This window comes from Perissodus microlepis, chromosome 5 (genome assembly GCF_051167445.1).
Source record: "Perissodus microlepis isolate ML-2025 ecotype Zambia chromosome 5, ASM5116744v1, whole genome shotgun sequence".
NCBI lineage: Eukaryota > Metazoa > Chordata > Actinopteri > Cichliformes > Cichlidae > Perissodus > Perissodus microlepis.
The window spans coordinates 8,654,256-8,679,118 of NC_140465.1; the positions used below are offsets into that span (position 1 = coordinate 8,654,256).

Sequence of the window (24,863 nt, forward strand, 5' to 3'; positions counted from 1 at the left end):
AATGTGCTAGGACTGGAGAAATGCACACAGCCTCACCTGCTGGCGAGCAGCTGACAATACAGTTTGTGCCAGAGATAAGGGGGCTGCAGGCAACACCCAAACATCTCCAAGTCTGTAGTGTAGTCCTCCTACATCACATTCAGGGGGAAGCCTTCCAGTTTTTATTTTTGTAACCTTTTTTTTGCCCACATGAATTTAATAACACCAGCTTGTTTTCCAGCTTAAAGTATTTCAGGGCTCTGTTGATTCAGTTCTCAGGGCTGTTCATGGATATAGGAATAAAATTTAGAGCTCATGTTTGTTCTCCCATTACAGGAAATAAAGTTGTGTTTAAGAATGCTGTAAATCGGGCAAGAGAGCCACCGTGGCTGAAGCTCCAAACCCAACAGGCATCCGTTAAGCTGGGGGGCCCTCCTCTGATCCATCCAGCCACTGTCTTTAGTTTATCCTTGTCAGGGTTGCAGGGGAAGGCTGGAGCCCATCCCAGCTGTCTTAGGGTGAGAGGCAGGGTACACCCCGGACAGGTCACCAGTCTGTTGCAGGGCTACACTTAGAGACAGGCAACCAGTCGCACTCACAAGCAATTTAGAGTTACCAATTAACCCATCTCCACTAACTGCATGTCTTTGGAATGTGGGAGGAAGCCGGAGTACCCGGAGAGAACCCACACAAACACGGGGGAGAACATGCAAACACACAGAAAGACCCCGGCCTGATGGGGGCAATTGAACTCAGGATGTTCTTGCTGTGAGGCAATAGTGCTAACCACTGTGCTGCCGTGAAATAAATGTAATTAATAAAACATAAAATGAAGAAGAGGTGTTGCCATTTCAGTGGCGTAAGAGAGAGAACGAGAAAACACACAAAGCCAATGAGTTACCTGTAATGTTTTATTCATTTTCCAATCTACAATGAGCTTAAAACATGATCAAAAGGCTATGACAAAAAAGGTAAAACAGGAATAAAATGTTGACTTTACAGCTACTTACATCAACTTTTCTATAAGAGTGGAACAGGGTGGAGTAAAATGAACTGAATTCACATTAAATGTTACAATACTCAATCATTACACAATTAAAAACCTGCCTAAAATGGTAACAGTTTGGTGATTTTTTTTTTCCTTTTTGGCAAAAGTTGATATCCCTCACACACACACGCTCTCCATTTTCTGACTTTATACATTATCATAGCATCTTCAAGTAACAGATATGGGAGGTTTTTTGGAACAATTGTTTAAATTAAGTTAAAAATCAGATGTAGACAGGGCTATGCAGCGAGAGAGTCCGAGGATGCTAGCAACAAAAAGGATAAAAATGATTGGTTCACATTTACAATGAAAAAAAAAAAAAGTCCCTGATAGAAGCTGTAAAACAAAATATTCACATTCTGCTTGTTTAAGTAAATATTGACATGGTTGCAGTATTTTCCCCTTTGCCTGCCCAGACATCCCCTTCCATGCTCAACAATTCAACATAGTCCAGTTTAAAATATTCACCCAAACAGACAGCTTCTACGGTTGAGCCCTAACACACAAGCACGCGCACGCACACACGCAAACACTCACATTTTCATTTCCTCAAAAGGCGCGTGGGTGTAGTTAAGGAATTCATTCAATTTTTTACTTTGTCTATCAAAATATAGAATTCATTAATAATACATGGGATGGCTAAAATACAAAGTGAGTGAACAAAGAAAATAAAATGATACAAAGCATTGTTTTTGCTTGATACAGTAGCTAAAAGGACCACAGAGTTCAAAGTTCAGGCATTGTCAGGTTTTTGTCCCAGAGTGTGGACAATCACAGAAGGTAAAAGGGTCTTTAAATTACAAGTACTAAGCCTTGAATCCTAGTCGTGGGTAAAGTTCAGTCTTGTTGCCCGATCTCAGATCAGATGTTTAGACTATCCACAACTCCCCCCTAACCCTTCATAATGGCCTCACATCATTTCATCTTGTCGCCCTTTTTGTTTTTTGCTCAAACGTTCTGAAATTCCTTGTCAGGTCTGGCCACGGAGCAAAATTCAGTAAAGCTAAAAAAACAAGTATCCAATTTTTTTTTTCCCCCCCAAGAAAAAAAAAAGAAAAAAGTATCATAGTTAAAACCACAAACTGGGATTTAAAATTCATAGTCATCTTCTGCCATGTCAATGGCCCAGGCAAACTTCTCACGCTGGGTTTTGTTGTAGATCTTTTCCACGGGAATGCCCCACTTCTTACACCTACACCACAATGTCATAAGATAAAGGACAGGTTTTATTGCAGCAGTGCTTTTCATACTACATGTTACTGCAAAAAGTAACAGGACACCTCTTAAATTGGAGTTGGTGCCTTGTCAGTGACCTTTGACCACCAAAATTTACCTTTACTTTGTGACCATAAGGTAGAAAATTTAATAATCTCTTACCAAGCCACAGAAATGCGAGGATCCAGATAGTTGAGTTTGGAAGTACCGAGTGCAATCTGTTTATTCTCTTCTCGATCAGTTGCCTGCACTTCCAGCTTCATCAGTTGCTCTTCTATCCTCTGTACTGCTTTCTTCTTGCTCTCCACTGCCCTACAGAGAAAGCAGACAATGCAATACAAGCATGTAAACAAGATTCACAACAAGAGGGGAGAGAAAAAAAAAACAACAAAAAAAAGCAAAAACAAACAAAAACAAAAAGCACTTTATTAAACCTCTGACTACTTACTTTTTGGATTTTTCATCTTTTCGTACTTTAGCGTCTGCCTTGGCGCTCTTCAGTTCTCTCTTGGCATCAGCAAGCTGGTCCCTTTTAGCGTCAATCTAAGGATGACAGTAATCATTTCAGATGAGTTTGATCAATTTTATTATTGATCAACTGTTGACATTTATATTTTGGGGATTACATTTGTACTGTCTAGACCAGCGGTCCCCAACCCCCGGGCCTCGGACCGGTACGTGAGTCGTTTGGTACCGGGCCGCGAGAGTTGAGGCTCGGGTGAGAAATGTATGGTTTTCAGGGTTTTTTATCGGTTTTCAGCGTTATTTTGTTATCGTTTTTATCGTTAACTCGGTTTTCCTGGGTCTTTTCACGTGTGTTATGAATAAATCTTTTTTTCGGTACCGGTACTAGTTTTATTTTGTTGTATTTATCCGCGACACCTTAAAGGCCGGTCCGTGAAAATATTGTCGGGCATAAACCGGTCCGTGGTGCAAAAAAGGTTGGGGACCGCTGGTCTAGACACTTCCATGCTCAGATTGTTTTTAACTTGAGACTATAGTTTAGTGTACCCCTACAGGGTGGCCAAAAATCAGAAGAACCATGATTCACATGGTGTAGCTCCGTCAGCTGGCTAGTGGCTATAAATCCCAAGGAAGCAAATGCCTAATGTCTAGTGAAAAACTGTACTATAACCCCAAGTTGTACTGTGAATACTGCAATATCATTTAGGGGTCCCCCCCCCCCCTAAATTAGCAGGGATGACACCCAAAGTGCCTGAGTCAGGGAGTTTGAGTGCTCTGCATGGCACAACAGGAGCGCACTGCTTGATGGACACATCTCCAAGCATGGGTAAATCTGTCATGCATAAAAATAAAACAACACAGCTGTAGGGATTTTTAAAAGTCAATTTAGATGATGGACAAAGTTAATTTTTTTTTGTCTCAAGTTGGAAAGAGGGGAGACAAAACTCATGGAACAATGTTCTGCAGTGCATGTTGGTCAGGCGGTCTTTAATTATTGTTTACAAAAATGCTTCAACCTTGTCTGCAAAGCCATTTAGTAAGTCATCTAATCCAAATGTGCCCACATGCTTGCCTTTTTGTTTAGGAGATAAACTACATAATTGCTTTAGTATGTGTGCACAAGGCCCTCACTACCCAGTTCCACCTTTTTGGTTCTGTAATTGTGTTAACATATTTCCTCAATACTCTGCATTTGAATGACTTCAAAGTTTTGATTTCTATGTAAAGTGGTGTGCCCCCCCCCGCGAAACTCCTCTTATGTTAGCAGCATTGTTGGTTGAGTTTAGAGTGAAAAGTCAAAAAACAAATATAAAAACTAAACAGAGCAATCTCCACACCAGGACTGGCAAAAGGAAACAAAATAAATAAAAATAATAATAATAAAATAAAAAAAATAAAAATAAAAAAAAAAAGGACCATTTTCAGTTCACTGGAGTATGCAAAAAGTTTTTACCTTTGACTGCAAGTTCTGCATAGACTTCTCAAATGTCTTCGGTGGAGCCCTCTGATGGTTACACAGAATGGCCACTGCCCTGTTGGCCCTGTTGTAGGATAGGATTTTGGCCGGAATGTTCTCCTCCGCTAAGATTAAGAACAAAAAAAAAAAATAAAGTTATCACCACCCTGTTTGCTATACAACAGCAGACAAACCTACATAAAAAGCTTACCAATAACAACAAAACCAGAACACAGTTTGCTGTGTCTCCTTGTTATTTCTACACAATTTACGTGGAAACACACCAGTCGTGAGCTCCTTCAGCTGCTGCTGCAGGGTGATAGAGGCGTTGTATGTACGGAAAACTTTGGCTGTCAGACCATCCATCAGCTCCTGAAGGTGCTTGTTCAGGATTGATGTCTGAGGAAGACATGCAATTAAGAAACCAAGTTTTAAAAAGGCAGATGGCGGTGCTATGAAAGTCATTTCAAATAAGGATTTATGTTGTGAATTCTCAAGTCATAAATTAAAGGGAATTTGTTTTCTTTAACTGGGTATATTTTACTTACATTCAGCCGATCAAATAGGTCATCATCAGGCTCTTTGTTCTCCATAAACAACTGTAGATTCTTAAATACCTGGAAAAGGCAAATCACACATAAATAAAGAAGCAGAGTTTACACGAAAGTACTGCATTTCAGTAAGAATGGTGCTCACCCTCTTCTCCACAGGGACTCTGTTGTAGTAGCGGATCGAGTCTTTACCCAGGAAATCAAACTCTACTACGTACTCTTGACCCTCGTTCTCTGGATAGAGTTTGATGTGTTCAACTCTCAGCGAGCAGCAGCCCACAGTGTCTGCAGTCTCTCCTTCTTCCTTCTCATTACCCGCTCTCAGAGCCAGCTAGTGTACACCAGACAAAGACGGTACCTTAAATGAGGTAGTGTTCAAGAACGCACCAACCCTCACATGCAATGTGAAGTCATTACACCATAAAACCTTCAAAATGCACCCACTCGATAATGCAAATAGCAGTAACAGGACCTCACCTTATCAATGAAATAGAGAGCCACAGCCCTCTGTCTGATCCTCATCTCCTTGGACTTCCAGTCTTCGCGGTACTGGGCTCTGATGCGGTCCACACATTTCTTCAGTCGACGTGCCGTTTCATACTTCTGCCAATCCTTCTCTCCCTGCAGGCAAAAAGATGAGACAGGAGTAACAAATTAGGCAAAGGTCTACATAAACAAGCATGCCCAATTTGATTTATGTGACAGCCAATTAAATTAGGTTTTTCCACAGGACAGGAGTATGTCGTGTCACTTAAAAAGAAAAGAAAATAAAAATAAAAGAATAAAATCTGCTCTTGAAACGTCTCAATTTTTACATTCCAGTGGAGCAAGCAACACAAAAGAGTCAGGAAAGTTTTAAGGAGACCACTGGACCATACAGCATCATTTCAACTTTGACTGGAGACAAAAAAAAGTCGTAGTGCATGTGCCAGCTATGGTGCCTACCTTGATTCGAGAGCTCGGGTTCAGCATAATGTACTTGATGGAGCCTTGAATGTTTTCTGTCCACGACACCAGCCAAGTCACCTTATTGTCATGACGAACTTCTTTCCATTTGGTGCCGGGAGGCGGCTCAGGAACCTTGGAATCCCTATTATGGAACACAGTGAATATTTAGTTACCACATTCTGCATTAAAAGCTAGTAATCAGCACGAGGAGAAAATAAAACTACTTTACACACTTGCTGCAGTTGATGATAATGTCTTGGGGCCTGATTCGGCGTTTGAGCATCCCCATTTTAGGATGGTCTCCACGACCACGAAACAGGCCTGGGGGCTCAATGCGGAAGTTAGCAATACGTTCCTTGTGGTTGTCCATGATGCAAAAGCCATATTGCTGCAAGATGCGTTCATTCTCTTCCTTTATTTTCTACAAAAGGCATAAAAATAAAAAAAGCTTCATTTTGCAGAGGTCCTTTAGGTACTCACTGTTCACTGGAACCATTTAAGTGTCAATTTTAATCAAATCACAGCAGCCTAACATTATGAATTTCTTCCTGACTAACTGATCAAGTTTCACAAGATGTGTGATATCAGTGGGGAAATACAGAATTAAAGCCAAGGAGAACTGAAACACACTTTTGTTATTAGGTACATGACATCCAGCATGGCAGAAAACTCTAGAGCCCTCTACAGGAGTCAATGAATGTTGGGGTTTAAGGTTAATATGCTGTGTGCCCCACTACACGTAGGCAGCAGCTTACTTGTTTTTCCTCTTTAGACATGGCTTTCCTTGCTTCAGATTGTGCCTTGAAGTATTCGCTCATCTCAGCGAAGTCACACTTTTTCAGGTCTGTGAGCTTAGCCCTTTCTTCTGAAGTCATTTCCTGTGTCCAGAAAATTTTGAAAAAAACTAAAGTAAATCAAAGAACAGATTTTTTTTTTTTTTTTTTTTTAAGGAACAGGAGCAGAGATTTTAGGCTTACCTTCCTCCAATCTTTAAAGAAATTTTTACGGAAGATATCCTTGGTGGTATATTCATGATCCAGCATTTTGGCAAAGAAGGTCGCTACCTCCTCCGCTTCTGGGCTGAGCTTCATATGTTTACCTGAAATGTAAAAGTCAGACATTTATAATCACCTCAGAGTCCTTCACTAGCATACAAGATGAACTGTGCAAAGCCTTACCATCATAGTAAAATTTGACATGGCTAGGAAGAGGTTCATACGCTGGTGCAAACACCGGCCCTTTGTGTTCAAGGAACTTCCATTTGACACCATCTGTGTATCTCTCCTCTTCCCACCTAGAATCAAGCAACTAAATCATTTTTACATAATGACAGTGAAAATAACAAAAACAAAAAAAATCCAGCAACAATACATCCAGCTGTCCTGTCACCACACTGATAAGCATGTATGATTGGTACAGCTGGCTAACCCAATTAACTCACCATTTCCACTTCTCCTCAGGCTCTTTCTTTGCTTTCTTTTTTCCATCGGTTACTTCTTTTTTGTGTTTTGTTTTTTTGGACTTAATGTCCTGGGAAAAGGAAGTGAAAGTATTCTAGTTCTTTCTGACAACGTAGGGATTAACAGTTAACACAAAAGATATGGCAGCAAAACAATTCTGCCCTCTACTAAAGTCTCTTACTTACCTCGTCTTGTTTCCTTTTCTTGGCCTTCTTGTCATTTTCAGTTTTTATTTTTTTAGGTTTGAATTCAGCGCTGAAACAAAAACACTCTTTGTTATCAGGCCTCAGCGATACAACTTTACTTGCATGGATGACTACAGATGCTCTAACCTAGTGAAACAGACTACAGTCTATGAACAGAGAACTTACTCGTTATCATCATCATCTCTTTCTCTTTTTAGAGACCTCTCGTGTTTTGGAGAGTGGTAAAAATCATCCTCAGGCTCAGACTTCATATACGGTGGGCTGCCAAAGAAAACGCATTAAAAACAGAAGTTAGATAGCTTCATATGAATGCTGCATCCTGACAGCACTTAAGAGCAAAGTATAGTGCTGACATACCTGGCAAAGCCATTCTCCTTTTCCTTTTTTATTTTCTCATCAAAGGACTTCATCTGAAATGTTTACACAATGGCAGTAAGACAGAAGAGCCTGAAGTGCAAATGACAACTATGCCCACATACACGCAAAATTATAAACGCATACTTCCATTATAAAACCTCTCTACAGGGTTCAAAACTAATCTGACAGCACCAAATCTAAGTAGATAAACACTGATATCAAGAGTAGTTTGACAGTACAATACATTATTTTAAGTAGACAACCCCAATAAGACTGTGCAATATGAAATATACCATAATGACGTTATGTCAGTTATACTGCAAACCAGTCCCTGCCACAGACACAAACCTATGCAAGAATCGCGTGAAAGAATATGGAAAGAGTTTACGAATGAGAAGCAAAAGGAGTTTAAGTGCTCAAGCTAGAGCAAAGTCTAATGTTAGAACAGGCTTTTGCATTGGATGCCATATAAAGACTCATGAAGATAACAGCATCTATTACAACATATCTATAGGGTTTTGTGACTTTAAAGCACTCTATTTAAGGTACACGACACCCCGCTGAAAACACTTCACCTAAGTTGAACTGCCTCATTTATATTACTAGTGTCGAGCCAAAGTAGTGGAGGAAATCCACAACGTAGCATACTACGCTGCAGCAGCAGATGTGTGGACGACTTGAACAACGCATCCCTGCACGAGCTCAATGGTGCACTTCAGAGACTGGACACTCAGCATCCAGCAATAAGGATAGCTGGAAACATCAGGAAAGCTCTGGGGAAACCTTGGGACGGTGTGGGGTCATCTAGCATTTATCATTATGGATGTCGCCACACAAGTCCAATATTTTTTTAGTTTTTGAATTTAAATATTAAAGAGCAACAGCACTCTTTCCATATAGTGATTGCATAAACTATTCACTGAATTTGAAGAAAACGCACTACCTTGTGATTTTGTTAGTGGGATAAGAAATGACTAATAACAGGAAATGAAATTCTGGTCATCTCACACAGCTCTCACTCTCCCATTTATCACATCTTTAAAACAAAAAAAAAAAAAAAAAAAATTTTAATCCATAATACATAATATCAGTGTATGATTTAGACAACATAATTGCCTAATGTAGCATCACTCTAAAATTAATTTGTAAATGTTACAATCATGCAGTTCCTTGGCAAGTCACCTTCTCTTCTTTCCTCTTCTCCTTGTGCTTTTCCTTATACTTGTCTGTGCTGCCATCTTTGTGCTTCATCTTTTCCTTCTCCTTATCTCGGTGCTTTTTATCAGAGGAATCCTTGTGATCGCTATAGTGTTAGAAATTCACAACTTAATTTAACCTCATTCAGTTTCCACTATTTAAAGCAATCAAGCATGTCTAGCAAAGCACAAACACACACTATACCTGTTTCCATATTTTGATTTCTCCCGCTCCTTATCCTTCTTGTGGTCCTTATGTTTGTGTTCCTTCTCTTTATATTTGTCTTTATGCTTGTGAGAGTCTGAAAATAAAACTGTATTAAATTTCAAAATAAACAAGACAATGATACAACTGCTCACACTGAGGACTAATATGCAAACATGTGAAAGTGTGTTTCAATGCGTAAGTAGCAAAAACAGAGTCCTCTCAAGCAGCCAAGATTGATAATGTCCAGAAAACTACACTTAAATGACAACTTTAACAGTCCACCTGTGTCTATTCTCTTAGTAGAAACAAATTACACAGTACAAAAAGGTCTGTCCCAAATGAATGTCATGCAGGCTGCAAATAGATAATGTATTACACAGCAGCACAGCACCTCCTACTGCCACTATAAGCCGCATGCTTTGGACAATATGAAGCAACTAGCATGTTAAAACATGCAAGAGAACCAAATAGCCTTTTGAGTTTCTTTAATGTGCAAGCCAAGACTGGAACGTAATCCTAAAAGAGAGAGAGAGTTCTCAAAATTAAAGAGCTAACACCCCAACATTGTCATTAACAAATGCCAAATTAAATCTGGTTCTTTTAGAGAAACTGTCCTTAAGTCTAAGGCAAAAGGAGATCTGAGAGCTTCTAGCCCATCTAACCAATGTGAATGTCTACATTTCCTAGAGTACAAGACAAAAAATGGCACACATGTACCAAACATGAGAAGTTTAATCAGTGACCAAGCCCGTCTCAGAACAGATTCAGATCTTGCTCATTTAGTTTCTTTTAATTCGGATGTCTTTGTTCAGCCATTAATCCAGAGATGAGTTTTATTCTACTCCGATTTATGCCAGATTGCTTAGTGAAATAAAAAGTACTGTTACTAATAAACTACAAAGTTGAGCCAATTTAGCCAAGCCTGAAAGTAAAGACCGTGTTAGCTAAGGGTCTGTAAGTACCACAGACAAATGTTGCCTTGGTGCAGATTAATCAGAACTATGACTTGTGTCATAGCTAGGGGTGGGCCATGTCATATCACTCACAACAATACAGCTGAAGGGGGGGGGGGGGGTTTGCCTCAGAGAAGAGAAAAAAAAAAAAAAAAAGTGTCAATTTCATGGCATAACCATGTCACCGGATTACACTTAAGTGGGTCAAGCAGCACAAACTTATTAAAGTTGTGAAGGTGAATGCAGCATTACTGCTGAAGGTTTAGTTCCCAAAAAGAGCAGCTACTTCACTGGTGTGGAATATTTTGGATACAAATGAACAGATACAGAACAGACCACGATAACATGCAAGGAGCGCAAGAAGCCAGTAATATAGAAATGCGGGAAATATCTCTAACTTCTTTCACCATCTCAAGCATCAGCACCAGAGTCTGTACCAGGAGTGTTTGAAAGCCCAGGAGGAAAGCTCTGCAGCTAATGCTACAAAACTAAAACAAAGTAAGCTAGTTCATCATGGAATCGCCGAGTCTCGCCAGTTGTACTCCATATGACCCAAAAAGAAAGAAAAGCAAACGCAGGAACGATGTCACCATTTGTTTGGCGAAAGACATGATGCCAATCCAAACGCTGGAAAAGGGAAGACTTCATGCAACTTATTAAGAAGCTAGACTTGTGATACAGATACACACTCCGAAAAGGACATTTTTCCAAGACTGCACTCCCAAACATTTAAAGATAAAATTTTTTGTAAACTGCACTGTAGATTTTATTTTGTTATACCATTTGTTTTAAACAGACTTTTTCCACTCAAAGAACAGAGGGAGAATTTACTTTTAGTCTTTAAAACTGAAAGTTAATAATTAAAGTTATTGCACTAAAAGTTACCTGTTTAATATTTTAAGCTTATAAAATATTTCAAGGCAATTTGTTATGTTTACGCTGCCAAATGAATAACAATTTATTGTGTACTTTGTCATACTGTCAAAACACAGTGACATATCGCGATATTATGTTTGGGCTATATCCCCCCCCCCCCAACCCTAGTCACAGCAGTATAAATGCCACTTGTAAAGAAATCAACCTTAATAATTTTATCTCTTATGAACTTAAAACAGTGCATAGAATGTAATAGAAATATAGCACTTTATTGCCATTGTACATGTACAACAAAATTGTGAGAATCCTTTTACCAGCCACAATTGAACAAAAACTAATTAACTTACAACATTTTTTAAAATTTGTTTTTTTTTCCCAGTTATCAGTACATTATGGTTAATATTCTGATTTCACACACGTGATTGTAGCATTTAAAAAACAAAAAAGTCCTAAGCTCACTTTAAACTTTGAGACGTTATTAAGTCCATGTAATATTCAATACTCAAAGTTGCACTGTGATGGGTAATGAAGAGCTTCTAACTTGATTTTGAAACGTGAGTCGACCTAAAAATGATCCACTCTTTACCATGATGTGGGAAAGTAAAGTCCCAGTAGCGACAAAAAATAAACGCTTTTAATATCGCGCATTTAAAAAAAATAATAACTGCAGTCTCTGGCCTCCACTTGGTTATCTTAATGAAGCACTATGACTTTCCATTTTCCTCCACACAGCCATCTGCACTTCACAGCCTGGGTTCAGCTTGCAACAGTCAGGCCGCTACACCGAAAAAGAAAATGGCGCAGAGACTAAGTCCTCAACCCCCAAACCCTCACTTTCAGGGGAGAAATATGCTGTTAAAAGCTCGCCAACAAAAGATACTAAAACGATAAACTAATAAAACACCTCCAGCTGCGTGGTAATATTGATTCAAATCGTTAAAATAATGTACGGAAAAGCTTTTACAAGGCCTCCCTTTTGAACAATAGACGCTTGTGAGTGAGACAGAGGACTTAGTCTCTGGACGCCATTTCTGTCCTCTACAGAGAACTAACGTAATGTTAGATGTGATCAGTTAAGACAGGACAGACTTTGAGAAGAATCCTCCTTTACCTTTTTTAGTTTAATGTGATAAACTTACCATTGACCCGGGAGCCACAGTCAATCTGCAAAAAAAGGAAGGATGAATGTTAAAATTCGCAGTAGATAAGCTAACTAGCTAGCTAACTAACTTTGAACTTACTGGATGGCAGAGCGAGTTTTTTCGCTACTAGCTAGCTCGGTTAGCTTCCTATGCTGAATAGTAATGGCTTAGCGGCCGAAGCCGCTGCGGCTAACACTGGTTACAGCTAACGTTATACATAAATATATAATTCCGGATGTAAACTGTAAATAATACATTTGACATATTCAAAGTAGAAACGTCACGAGACTGTCAAGACGCAGTAAACAATAAAATGAGCTAGCTTACAAACATAGCCACTTAACGTGCGCTAGCAGTCACTGCTAGCCGAGTACCCGTCAAACCAAATAGAGTAGCCGGAGACGGTACCCGGTACCCACCGCTGATGACATTTATAAAATACTTTTAACATTACCTGGTCCTCGTTGTGGGAATGGTCCCCACTCATTTCTAAAACGCTGTTTGACTGTTAAATAAAAAAAAAATGAGAAACGTGTAGGTTCCCACACACCGGCGAGGAGATGCAGGCAGAATGAAGAAAAGACACGGTTGTGTAAGCGATATCTAAGTCCCAATTGTACGCTAATGCGCATGCGTTTCAATTTAAATGGTACAGATCATCATAGCTCCTCCTTCTAAAAAAAACGTGTTGCTTTCCAGGCCCACTGGAGGAGCGAGGTTCACATGTTCCTCGCGTACAAGCCAGTTAAAGCTCAGGTCTGCATCTCGTCTGTGTTCACTTGACCCCCCAGGTGAATGAGAACAAAACGAAGCAGCAACTCTATTAAATCACGTGTAATAATAACACACTTTAAGTTACATCTTAGTATGTCAAATACCACAACTGGCCACATTACAAATGTGCAAATGAGATAAGATTTTTATTATGTGAGAATTATTATGTGGGTTCAGTGATTTTAATGATTTTAAGTGTGTTCTACATGAGCATTTCATACATTTCATACATGCGTATGAAATGTAACAGAGAAGCCTGCCCTGCCCTTCACAACCTTGACAGCCAGCAGGCCTATTGCATAACAACTTAAAGGCAAAGGAGTTGATGTTTCAGGCAGTCGAAATAATAGCTCAGAATATTGCGCACACACACACATATATATATGTACATATGTGTATATATATATGTACATATGTGTATATATATATATATATATATATATATATATATATATATATATATATATGTGTGTGTGTACATATGTGTATATATATATATATATGCGTATATGTATACATGTATGTATATATATATGTATATATATATATATACATACATACATACATATACATACATATACATATATATAAACACATGGTGAACATCATTTTTTTAAGTTACGTCAAGGGAACTTGAAAAAGAAGAATTTCATTGCTCAATGTAACCATTTGTGTTTTGCAGTGTATATGACAATAAACTTTTTGAATCCTGAATAATAGTTTTTCTGATCTGAATACACATGCTAACATCTAAAACACAAGTACATTAAAAGTTGTTTTAATTGTTCAAGGCATTTACTGTCACATGTATATTACTGTTTGTGCCTGTAATCTGTCTTTTGAAAGTTTCTGGTCAGACTTGAGCAGCGAGAAAGCCTCAAAGCAACTTTGTTTTTGTCCACAAGATGGTATTACAGCACCTAACGAGATGAACCTGTCCTGTCAAAATCTCAAAGCATTCATTTCTTTCTAGTCAAAGGTGTTACTCACACTTCTTACTTCCATAACATTTTCAATTATTGAAAATAATCCTGTAGTCCTGTAGTTGATTACAGTCCAGTCGCTGATTTCCAAGTGCAAGCCTTTTTGTTTTATTGATGAAACCTTTACAGTCAGTAATGTATAAAAAAGTGCACACAGTGTAGTTATTTACAGTAAATACAACCATACATATGTTTTCCATGCACCGCCATCAACAAGCCATAAACATAGGGAGAAGAAAAGAAACAGAAAACAGAGGCTACAGTAAGATGCAGGTTGCTGGGTTTTTTTTTTTCTTCCTTTCTGACAGAATGACAGTGCAGCATTAAAGTTGTGGAACCCACATAACAACAAAACAATGTTAATTTACCAAATAAAAAGCACAAAACAAGAATACAGTCATAACATTTGAGTGCTTAAGTTTCCTTGAAAAACATAGTATAAATAATCAGAATGTAACAACAAGAAGACCTTCGAAAGTTAAAAAAAAAAAAAGGCAAGTATAAGGTGTTTAGAGTGCCATTTTCCCTGCTCATCCTTTCACATATCAGCAACAGCTTTGAAAAACACCATTAATGTCAGATTTGTTTCTCTCTAGGATGTTGAAAGCATACATTTTAGTTCCTGCTGTTTGTACAATGATAAAGTGCACAAAAGCTGATTAAGCAGAGATATAAGGGTATAGAAGGCACTGTTATGGGAACACCGTGTCCCTCTTCACACGCATTTAAGGCTCCTAACTGTTTGGCTTTCAAAGCACGTGGTTGAGCTCTGGTATAAAAACATGTAGGAGTCACACAGCAGCCTGCGCACTAGCTCAGGAGCCTGGGATGGGTTGGCCTGAGACAGCTCCTCCTCTGGCTGACTCAGGAAATCACCCAGCTCCGGACAAGCGCGGACCTCTGGAATGTTGTAGCCACTTTGATCGTCACCTATGAGGAAGAGCAGCCTCAAGATTAGACATCAGCCCAGTAGGTGATAAAGGGCAGTCAAAGACGTCAGAACTGTTCTGTCTAGTGCCTTTATGCAACACTGTCAAATCTGCGCTATCAGAAAATAAAGCGGCCATGCTTAATCGACTCACAGAAAGAAAAGGAACAAAAAAATCAACTCAGTGTTTGCACGAACATCAGAAAAAACTCGGAATAAACACAAACAAAAATCTTTCTCACCACATCTGTCTGCCATGCTGTCAAAGAAGATCCAGGAGTGAGCGTCAGAGCCGTATTTGACAAAGGACACGTAGTGGCTGGTTTGAATGCAGAGTACAGCAAACAGCTCCATTGTGTGCCTGGGAACAGGAGTATCGGTGGGAACTTCTACTGGTACTGCTAGAGCACTGGGAGAGTGGCCTTGTCGTGAGGGATGGTTGTGTATCTTAAAGAAAAATTGACATAGAGAGCTTCATACAAAAGGTTTGGTTCATGAATTTGCACCTGACATCTAAAGCAGCCACTAGTTTTACCTGTGCATTACAGGTGGTACAGTACTGTTTGATTCTCCCTGGCTGCAGTTTGCGATCTGGCAGACACTGAAGACACTCGTACTCTGCCAAACGGCCACAGACAAAGCACTCCCTCGGGGCTGTTGGACAAAGCAGATGATCCTGAGCATTATTAAGGATTCCTTTAATGCAATTTTTAAGAAAGTGCTGCTTATTACTGCTCCTCACAGTTGTATAGGAGATCTGTGATGTCCAGCTTCAAGGAGGGAATAATGTGAGAAAACATCTTGTATTTGTTTCCAAACCTCGGCATCTGAACTATTAGACAGGACGGCATCTGAAGGACATAAGAAAAGTATTAATGACTGTACAGAGGAAAACTTGTTAAAGACACTCTCGCTTCTAGTAAGAGAAGGACTCACCGTTTCAAATTTAAGGTCACCTGACAGGCAGGATGTGTCCATCAGCTGTTGGACCGTGGGTATCTGTCCCATCTGCTCCTTCTCCAGAAAGATCTGGAAGGTGTAGGCACCCTGGGACGTTTCTCGTTTCGATCTGCGGGGGAACACATATTCAGTAACTCAACTATACTCAGTCAAATAGAGTAAGATATTCAGTCCTGGGCGGCTCAAGTTCATACCTGAGTTTGAGCAGAGGCTCCGTGCAAAGCACCTTTTGAAAGAGGACTGTGATGAACTCCTCAGGATCTACAGTAAGGCGAGGCAGTTTAAAAAAGCACAGATAAATAAATCTGAAAAAAAGCCCTCAGATTTTTTTTTTATTATATTATAATGTATTTCAAGATACGGGCGCATACCTTTTTCCTCTGTCCGAAAAGTGTCACAGCCAAGATGAGTCCGAAAATTCATCACACTCTCTGCAGGCACGAAGCCTTGTCTGAAATAAATAGATTAGCTATGAGAAAGCAATTGCACTTTGTAAGAACACATTAACCATACAGACACATGTGAATGTACCATGTCATCAAGGCAGAAAACAGCAGCACTCGTTTATCAGCTGATACTATGTAAAAAGCCACTACGTCCTGGTTGTGCAAACGACATGATAATAAAAGAAATGAGATAAACAGTGTTGAAGGCAGCGTTTATACCTGCGTAAACGGTTTACTATTGCTCTCAAGGTGCAGGTTATGGGTTGGTCTGTGTCAGCAGGCTTCTTGCAGATACCATCCAGCGTCACAGATGAGCTGAACAAACTGAGGAAGGAGAACCACGCGTTATTGTCAGCTGTGCACTTATCTGAATACAGTGTATCGTGCTCACGTGGTTGTACATGATCTCCTCTAGATACGATTAGCTTAGATAAAGCTAAGCAAATCGGAGTTTGTTGCAGGGGAATGATGGTGAGCGGGTTCTACCTGAAGAGTGTGGCATCAAGGTAACAGGAGTTAATGTGTCCCTGAATCCCTTTCATTTTTCCCACTAACAAAAATGGCGCCTCGGATTCAGGGATAGGTGGCACATCTTCGTCCGTGTCTTCATATGGAGGAACTAAAGAGGCGAGAAAAGCAGATGCTATGATGAAATGACACTTTAACACAGTCTTTGTGACTTTACTGGCAGCTTTAGATGGGAATGATTAATGATTAATTGGCTTATTTAAAGCAGAAAGCTCACAGGACTGTCAGACATGACAAGCAGTGTGTCACTGTGTGCATTGTCTCAAGTCTAACATAATTCCTTGTCACCAAACCCTGCCAAAGAGAGAAAGGTGTGGGAATTTTCAGAGGAGAATCATCTGGAAAAGGTTCTATACTATTTCACTGTGCGTTACACCATTTACAAGCCGTGTGAAACACAGGTATAAAATACAGATAAACAATACATTATTAAAAAGCTGCCCAAAAGTTTTAAGTATGAATTTTACATAATCCTCACACCCTGATCAAGAGTTCTTTTTGGAAAACCTCGCATTTTGCATTTTTGTTTTGTAAGACTAAAGGATTTTGTACAATAAAAACTATAATATAATAGAAACATAAGGAACCAAAACACTTTGAACAGAACTGCCAGGAAAAAAGGAAAATCTGTTCCAATAATGTAAATTTGTATATAATATCGAGTTTTTATTTCTTGTGTATGCATGTTTTAGACTGGGTAAGGTGTCGAACCTGGAGTGGTGTCAGTGGATTTGAGGATCTCTTTTCCTGTAGAGGCACTTAGAAACCTGCCATCGGGGCTGCACTTTGTGATGGGAACAAACAAAGCTCTTTTCTCCTGGCAAGTGAAAAACCGCTGACCACCATACATCCCATCAGAGCAGCCCTTAACGTCGTAGTCCTGGAATAGTGATTTATAACATTAATATGACAGATCACCAAAGCACACTGAAAGCAACTGCACAAATTTCTAGTCACGCACCAGTTCAATGCCAGCCCATTCACCAGTCTTTCCTCCAGGGACACCCAACCACCGGATGACCCCGTACACTGTGATCCCTGAGTTGGAAACCACCTCCACCATGGATCCCACCTCCAAAGGCACTGAGCTCAGACTCTGGTTCTGAATCAAACTCTGCTCGGTGTGATTCTCTGTCGCCGGCTGTGCACAAGATCCGATGTTTGCAATGCAGCTGTTGCGTGTCACCGCCTTTCTGTTCAAACCTGCAGACATATATCAAGAGGTGAGGATGAGATGCCTAGAAAGTCATATGACATTTTCCTTTTTTTTTTAGGCTTGTCACATGCTGCTTCATCAGATTGACATCCAGCTAACAAAGATCTATATTTGAAGTATGTAGATAGTTTCAAGTGCACAGTCTACCAAAGGAAAAAGAAAGCCAGATCATGTGGCAATTCTACTGTTCTGCATTCCAGAACAACAGAACCAGTTTTTCCAGTTGTGTAGTGGGACCACTTTCTTTGCATTGTTAGGGTTGTGGTTGGGGAAGCAGTTTTCAAGAATTTAGTTTGCTGTTTAGTAAGAAGGAGGTGCACCATGTTTGTAGTTGTGGTAGTGTTGTTATCAAAACAAAAGGACTTTGATAAAGCCTGAGAGCCATCATATGGCTTTGAAACCGACTTGTTAACTTTGTGTGTGAGGCTAATAATCCATTTACCCCCACAAATGGCATCTTTCCACTGCAGTCCGAGGGGGACAGAGTAAGATGGGACCACCTGGATGATGTCTGCAGCACTGAAAAGGGACAGAGGAGGTTTCTTGGATGACAAAGTATGATCGGTGTCCTGTGTAGGAAACAAGGAAAAACAGTTACTGAAAAGCAAACAGGAACTCTGACGTTATTCTTATATACAGAATAGAAACAGTTTGATGCATCTGTACATTTGCAGTGACATTATCTGGCTGCAGTCATGACTGATCACTCAGAGGATATAGTCATCCTTATCTCGGTGCATTTTAAAGCATTAAGGTTGCACTTGAGAGCACGTGCAGTTATCTGGATGATCGTGCACTCCATAATTTTCACAACTTGAATCACCAAATCAAAATGTAAAAATATATAATAAAATGAACTCACCACAAATTCCACTTCAAAGGCAAGCATGTACAGGTCGTCTTTATTGTCTTTCCGTCCGATTTGCATCAAGTTCTTCACCAAACCGGGAAGGTGTCCGTTCTTGTGCTTCACCACCACCAGGTCGTCCTGAGACAGCTCACAGATGGCAGAGAACAGTTGCGGGTTACAGAGCAGCTCCAGGCGTCTGCTTGCGCTGGAAATGAAGAGCAGGAGCTGTGCCTGGTGGCGGGTCAGCGGGTACATGTCCTCTATCTTCACCAGGCCCCCGTTCTTGGGGGTCCCTGGGTTGCTGTTCCCGCCGTACAGGAGCCCCACGAACTCTCCACGCTTCGTCTCCGACTCTATGCGCCCGATACATCCTCGGCAGAAGCCTTTCCTCGACTTCCCGCGAGTGACGATGAAAAACTTCTCGTTTAAAACAGTTCTGGGCTCCATTGAAACACTTTATTCCCACCACTACAGTCTGTCAGACCGGTTGAAAGCTGATACTGTGCTTATATAAGCAGGTAACCTGCAGAAATGCGATAGAAGTGCTGTAACAATGTAGCCCAATAGATATAATCGAGGATACTTCGCTACAACCACAAGTTAGACGCATTTTCAAATAAAGCACATTGTCTGATTATTTGCAGGCCGTGTCATGGATAAAACCCTGACTTATAAGGTGAAATATTACAGACGTGATTCCCTTTAAGCTCCAGTGAAAGTTAACCTAGGTTCACAACAGGATATAATATAGGCGTCCCCAGCTCTTTAAATGAACAAACGAGCCTGATCTTTGAACTTACTCAAAAAAGCATTTCCAACTCACAATCATTAACGATTCGGTTTATTATTTAAAACAATAATAATTTCAAAAACTGACTTACTGCGATCATGAATTAAGAACAATAAGCCTTGTTCGTATCCGGTTAATCCACTGCTGGAGCATGAATTAATCGCGCTTTTTTATTACTATTCTTCTTCTTTTTTTTAAGTAAGTGACTCCAGCAGAGGTGAATCACTTCCTCTTGGCTTCTGCTGTGGAGTGGGTGGGTTGAACTACAGGCATTTAAATGCTGGCCTCCATATGACCGCCAACGCCCACCTGATGGCGCTCGGCTTCTCCGCCCTAAAAGTGCTCTCTATGAAATCTCTCAATCTGGCAAATATTTGACTGCAGACTGATTTAGAGTTAAGAACTATTGATGCGATCAGCTGACTGTAAGCTAATATGAATCTTTTTTTCCCTTATTGAAGTATTTGCTGTCCAACTTGGAGCTTTCGTTGAATTTGACTGATCATTAAGAGACGAAATTTAAAGCAGCCAGCGGTTGCACAGGTTAAGAGTTCATGAAAGGTCTGAGTGCAGTTTGCTAAAAACAAACAAACAAACAAACAAACAAAACAAAAAGTTACATACTGAATTTTAGATCTGTCAATTTTACAATTGACAGAGGTCAAATCGGACTAACCAGCCACAACATCAAAAGCACTGACATGCTGAGTGAATAACACTGGGCCCTGACACTCGTCTGTTATGTAACTTTGAAAGCTCTACCTAAACACCCATGACGACAAAACACCTGCTCCACCAGAAGATTACATGTGACTCTCGTCTTTTTGTTTTTTCATGCACATATCAGTAGATTTGATATTAAGAAGTGCCTCTGCTGCAACCTGATGTCTGAACACAAACTCTAATCTTTTCTGCTTATCGAGGATTACTTTCCCTCTTATACATGAAGTCACCTAATCTAATTACCAATGTATTACACTCTGGTAGCTATATAAAAAAAGTAACCAACCCACTGGGGAAAAATGTTTACAGTAACCAAGAGTTAGACTGCATTGCTCCCAGTGTCACGTTTGCCCTGACTGAATACATGTGACGTGTCCTTCTCCACGACACATTCTACATAGCTGCATCACGCTATCTTGAAAGTACATCAGTTTTACATAACAGAAATTATTTTCTTCTGCATGCATGCACATGTTTTCTTAACTGGCATTAAATGACAGTTAATTTTATATGAGCAACTAAATCACGTTCCTTTAATTGGAACATGTAATATGAATACTCAGTTTTGTCTTTTTTCATTAGTAAGTAATCTGTGTTGCTGGCTGTCCCCTGTTGGCTGATTGTAATCACCAGAGAACTTTCATAAATTTACATCATAAAGTACAAGGACATCTCTATGCTTGTGAGAATTTTTATTTCAAGAATAAAGTTGAGGAAAAAAACAACACTGTATTAAACCACCAGTCAACTGAGGCACTCCGCGGTTTAATAAGACTCCTCTGTCCTCACTCTTTGAACTGCATGGGCCTTTGCATGGAAACTCTGCCCACTTTCTCCTTGATAATGAGCTGATGGGGAGGGAAATTAGAAAGCAGGAAGTTACTATTATATATATATATATAAAAATAAAAGGCAAAAGGTCAACTGCAGAAGGCAAAGTGATTCTCACAGTGAACAAGAAGTTTATTTGGTTCAAACTGGTGATGGAGCCCTGTCAGGGAAAAGCTGTCATTTTTCTCTGTATGGAAGAATAATACGTTGACCAGCATCTGAAGCATAGAAACAGTGTTATAGTCAAATATTTTTACAAAACTGAATGTGAAGCCAACTTTCTTCATAAAGTAAAGAGATCAAACCTGGGTGATCGCACTCAGGGCATTTTGTTCACCAGAGGTGCTTACTGCCATGTGGATCCCACATTTATGCAAAGCCGGCACCACTATAATGGGCATGAGAAGCGACAGGGGCCGCTTTCCTGGCTCGACACAGTTTTCCTGTAAGCGAGTAACAGTCGATTGTAATGTCTAAAACTGTGCCTCATACCTGACTGATTTCACAGCCTGAGATTTTTTGATGGTGTTGCACCTGATTAGTTTGAAGTTGTTCTCTGCTTGTATTTGGCCAGGAAAAATCAAGGATGAGGCTGTTAAGAACGATGCCTGATCGAGTTATGAGTCTGCTCCCAAATGGTCTGCTCAAGGAACTGCAGGAGGATGAAGATAAAAGCAGAGGGGGAAAAAAAACAAAACCATGTAACATTTCAAGAAGCGCATACCACACATATCTTGGTTTGATCATCAGAGTCACACTGTAGGCTGTAACCCAATCACCTTGCAACAGACACAATGAGCTTATCTTGTCCCATGACAATGACCTGTCCAGCCACCAGTTCTGTTTGGGTGGAGTGGATAGGGGAGAGGTACTCAGATGGAGATGTGTGGGAGTAATTCAGCTGCTGCCCGAAGACTTCAGCCTTACTCTTGCTGTGGCAGGAACAGAGGAAAAAGCAATTTGTAGTTGATTTCGGATTTTATGACACAAAAGAATGATATTAGTATAAACTAAGTGCTTTTAAAGTTAAACAAAGATGAGTGGAATTAGAGCCTAATAGTTTGTGACAATTTTTTAATTTGTTTTTTTGAATAGATTTGTTTTTCTTTAGAAAACAAGGACATATGAAAGTGACTTCAATCTTTTTCTTCAATCCCTCAGAATCTTTTATCAACAAAAAAGGAAAACTACTCTTCATGTGAGGATTAACACTTTTTCTTGTAAAGTAATATCCAAGTTGAATAAGAGTGCATTTGGAGGTGTGTTCAAGTATGACATTTTAGTGACTCAGACCTCCAGTGTAATGCTTCGACCCTTAATATACTTGTGCTTTCTCTACTGGGACAAAACCTCTGTTGTTTCTGGGTATAGTGGGATTTTTTTTCTGCTTTCTTATATTTTATTAACTCACCATTCACCAAAACAGTCTAAACACCCACTACTGAAAACAGTCATTAGCTGTAACCCTAACAGTGATTATGACCCTGCAACATGTTTTACCTCAGCATGTTAGAGAGCGCCTCAGTCACCGAAGAGTTATAATTAGGGTCACCCAAACCACTGGCCATAGCTAAAGCTGTTTTCAGGGCCTTCATGGATAGCAAACAAAGCACACCTACGTAAGAGAACTGCCATTTACAACAGGTCATAATATACAAAGATATCGGAGGTATTCACACCCCAGTACCTCGGCGATCCAGAGGCGTGTTTGAGTTTCTGTTACATTGCTCTTGCTGATATGGAGTCCCTCTAACAAGTTGAGAGCTGATAGCAACACTGCACCAGCAGATGGAGGAGGAGGAACTTGAATTATAAACTCTAAGGCAAGAATAACAAACTGCAGATGAAGACATGAAGAAAATAAAGAGAATTTTATCAAGTCTGGTGTGTAAAATGTCACCTTTATCATTGTACTGGGCTTCAATGGGTAGCTCTACATCCACGCTGTAGTTACCAATGTCATCTCTGCTCAGTACGCCTCCATTTGCTTGTACCTTTGTAGTGAAAGGCAATGCCAGACTAAAAAACATGTCATATTTGACTCACAAAGTCATGCCATTTTGTATATGTATATCAGTCACCTCATCTACAATCTCTTGAGATAGGTTGCCATGGTAGAAATTCAACAAACCAGCCTCCAGGACTCCTGCCAGGTGAGGCAACCTCACATATGAGCCAGGACTCAGAGGTCTTCCATGTGGCATGAATGTGTTATTGAAGCTTTGAGATTGCTGCTCACCACTCGGATTTGATATAGCATCAGCTGTAGGAGATTAAAAAAAAACATCCTGATGTTAAAATTATTGTATTTATTATTGTATTGTGAAGGAAGAGAGGAGAGAAAATACAAAGAGCAGCAGTTTGTCTCACCTAAACTGTGAGACACATTGAAACCTTCTCTTGCTACAGCTGCAGCTCTGCTGACAACATCCTCCCATGGCAGACTGCAGCAGATTTATGGCATGACATGTGTGACAAAAAACACTAAATACCTAATTAAAATTAACATTTCTATATTCTTACCCTCCGTACAATGTGTGGGCACGGTGCAGTCCCCTGAGCATGCCTGGCACTCCTACTTGCAGACCTGCCTAAAAATAAATTATAGGTGCAAATGAAAAAATGCAGATGTTTCAGGATTCCTCCACCCCAGCCTTTATACTACCTTGGCCTGTGAAACATTGTGCAGCACCTCCCTTCTGAATGCTTTAGGAGCAGATCCCAGAAAGTTGATCACCCTGGTTTCATTCCTGTGTATGTCATGAACGAGCATGATTCCTCCTCTACAGTGAGGAAATCAAAAAAGATCAGGGACTTTCGTGTGTATTTATAAATGGAAGTCGCATCAGCAACGAGCAATGAGCAAATCACATACCCACCAACACCTGATACGTGTGGATGAACGACTCCCAAACACAAGGCACCGGCGATGGCAGCATCCACACTGGATCCACCATCACAAAGGACTCTGTGACCGAGTGCGGTGCAGCGCTCGTGATCCGAAAACAACTCCCCGTGTTGGAAGACCTGTAAACAACTGCCGTGACGAGAAATAATGCGACAGGGGTTCGACGTGCAAATTTTAGACACCATTGCATACCAAACTTTCACCCAGGTAAATCTGCAGGACCAAAGCAATTGACACTCCAATGGCAAAGATGGTAGACAGAGCGTAGACACTTATTGGTGCGCCTATGCTGGAGCAGTCCTCATCAGCCTCCTGATTGGATGGACTTTGGTCAAACAAATTTGTGCCATCAGGTGCCAGCTGTTTCAAATAGAAAGGATCTGTGGCAGCAGCAAGTGAGGAAAAAGCAACTTTAAACTGAGTTGAAATTTGTTGGGTTTTCAAGGCAAATTTGAACTGACTCTAAATAAGACGCCTTATTTACTAGTACTATATCTTTGTGTTTGAACTCTACCTCCCAATTCCTCACCATGATTTTTAGTCAAGTCACAAGTTAAGTCACTGGGTGATGAGCCATCAGCCAGCTGATTTGAACTACCAAAAGTCTTGTAACCAAGTGTTGGCTGCTTGTTAAGTTTTGTTTCAGGAGACGCCTCCATCCTCGCCATATCACCACAAGGTCTGAACTTCACGGTAAACCTCCAGATTACACCAGTTCCCCACTGAGCGCGCTCCTCCTGCAGCAGGAGCAGAACACAGCAGGTGCAATTTCCTCCAAATTAATGAGATCAACTGCTTGCATCTGTGAGAGAGTGAGCAGTTTACTGTCTGTAGGACATCGCAATTTCACTATAAACAAAAGAAAC

General features: G+C 40.2%; 3 protein-coding genes across 4 annotated transcripts; all 3 read right to left on the reverse strand.

Annotated features, from left to right (window-relative positions):
• Positions 1–876: 876 nt before the first annotated feature.
• Positions 877–12,679, reverse strand: top1a (DNA topoisomerase Ia). Of its 2 annotated transcripts, none has more exons than XM_084927639.1 (21): positions 12,515–12,679; positions 12,058–12,082; positions 9,087–9,183; positions 8,868–8,988; positions 7,686–7,738; positions 7,494–7,589; positions 7,308–7,377; positions 7,104–7,192; positions 6,841–6,956; positions 6,640–6,761; positions 6,418–6,540; positions 5,896–6,083; positions 5,660–5,804; positions 5,192–5,335; positions 4,860–5,045; positions 4,712–4,780; positions 4,448–4,562; positions 4,161–4,288; positions 2,691–2,785; positions 2,405–2,554; positions 877–2,219 (listed from the first exon to the last, which is right to left on the reverse strand). In XM_084927639.1, exons 1-21 carry the CDS (start codon positions 12,545–12,547, stop codon positions 2,117–2,119), a joined length of 2,268 nt encoding a protein of 755 aa, XP_084783765.1. In that variant the 5' UTR covers positions 12,548–12,679; the 3' UTR covers positions 877–2,116. The 2 variants fall into 2 exon arrangements, with proteins under 2 accessions (XP_084783765.1, XP_084783764.1); XM_084927638.1 differs by having other exon boundaries at positions 9,087–9,195.
• Positions 12,680–13,777: 1,098 nt separating this feature from the next.
• On the reverse strand, positions 13,778–19,757 carry cyld2 (cylindromatosis (turban tumor syndrome) 2). The gene is made up of 14 exons (XM_084927641.1): positions 19,627–19,757; positions 18,758–19,268; positions 18,338–18,464; positions 17,641–17,882; positions 17,391–17,559; positions 16,638–16,770; positions 16,371–16,475; positions 16,077–16,156; positions 15,900–15,966; positions 15,682–15,814; positions 15,488–15,596; positions 15,281–15,399; positions 14,988–15,192; positions 13,778–14,747 (listed from the first exon to the last, which is right to left on the reverse strand). Exons 2-14 carry the CDS (start codon positions 19,190–19,192, stop codon positions 14,533–14,535), a joined length of 2,139 nt encoding a protein of 712 aa, XP_084783767.1. The 5' UTR covers positions 19,193–19,268; positions 19,627–19,757; the 3' UTR covers positions 13,778–14,532.
• Positions 19,758–20,942: 1,185 nt separating this feature from the next.
• On the reverse strand, positions 20,943–24,751 carry LOC146386532 (glutathione hydrolase 7-like). Its single transcript, XM_084927209.1, has 15 exons — positions 24,527–24,751; positions 24,190–24,377; positions 23,965–24,116; positions 23,755–23,872; positions 23,613–23,680; positions 23,460–23,533; positions 23,171–23,352; positions 22,990–23,083; positions 22,777–22,907; positions 22,590–22,678; positions 21,869–22,021; positions 21,624–21,741; positions 21,395–21,532; positions 21,208–21,307; positions 20,943–21,106 (listed from the first exon to the last, which is right to left on the reverse strand). The coding sequence occupies exons 1-15, from the start codon at positions 24,663–24,665 to the stop codon at positions 21,024–21,026; spliced, it is 1,827 nt and encodes a 608-aa protein (XP_084783335.1). The 5' UTR covers positions 24,666–24,751; the 3' UTR covers positions 20,943–21,023.
• Positions 24,752–24,863: the final 112 nt, after the last annotated feature.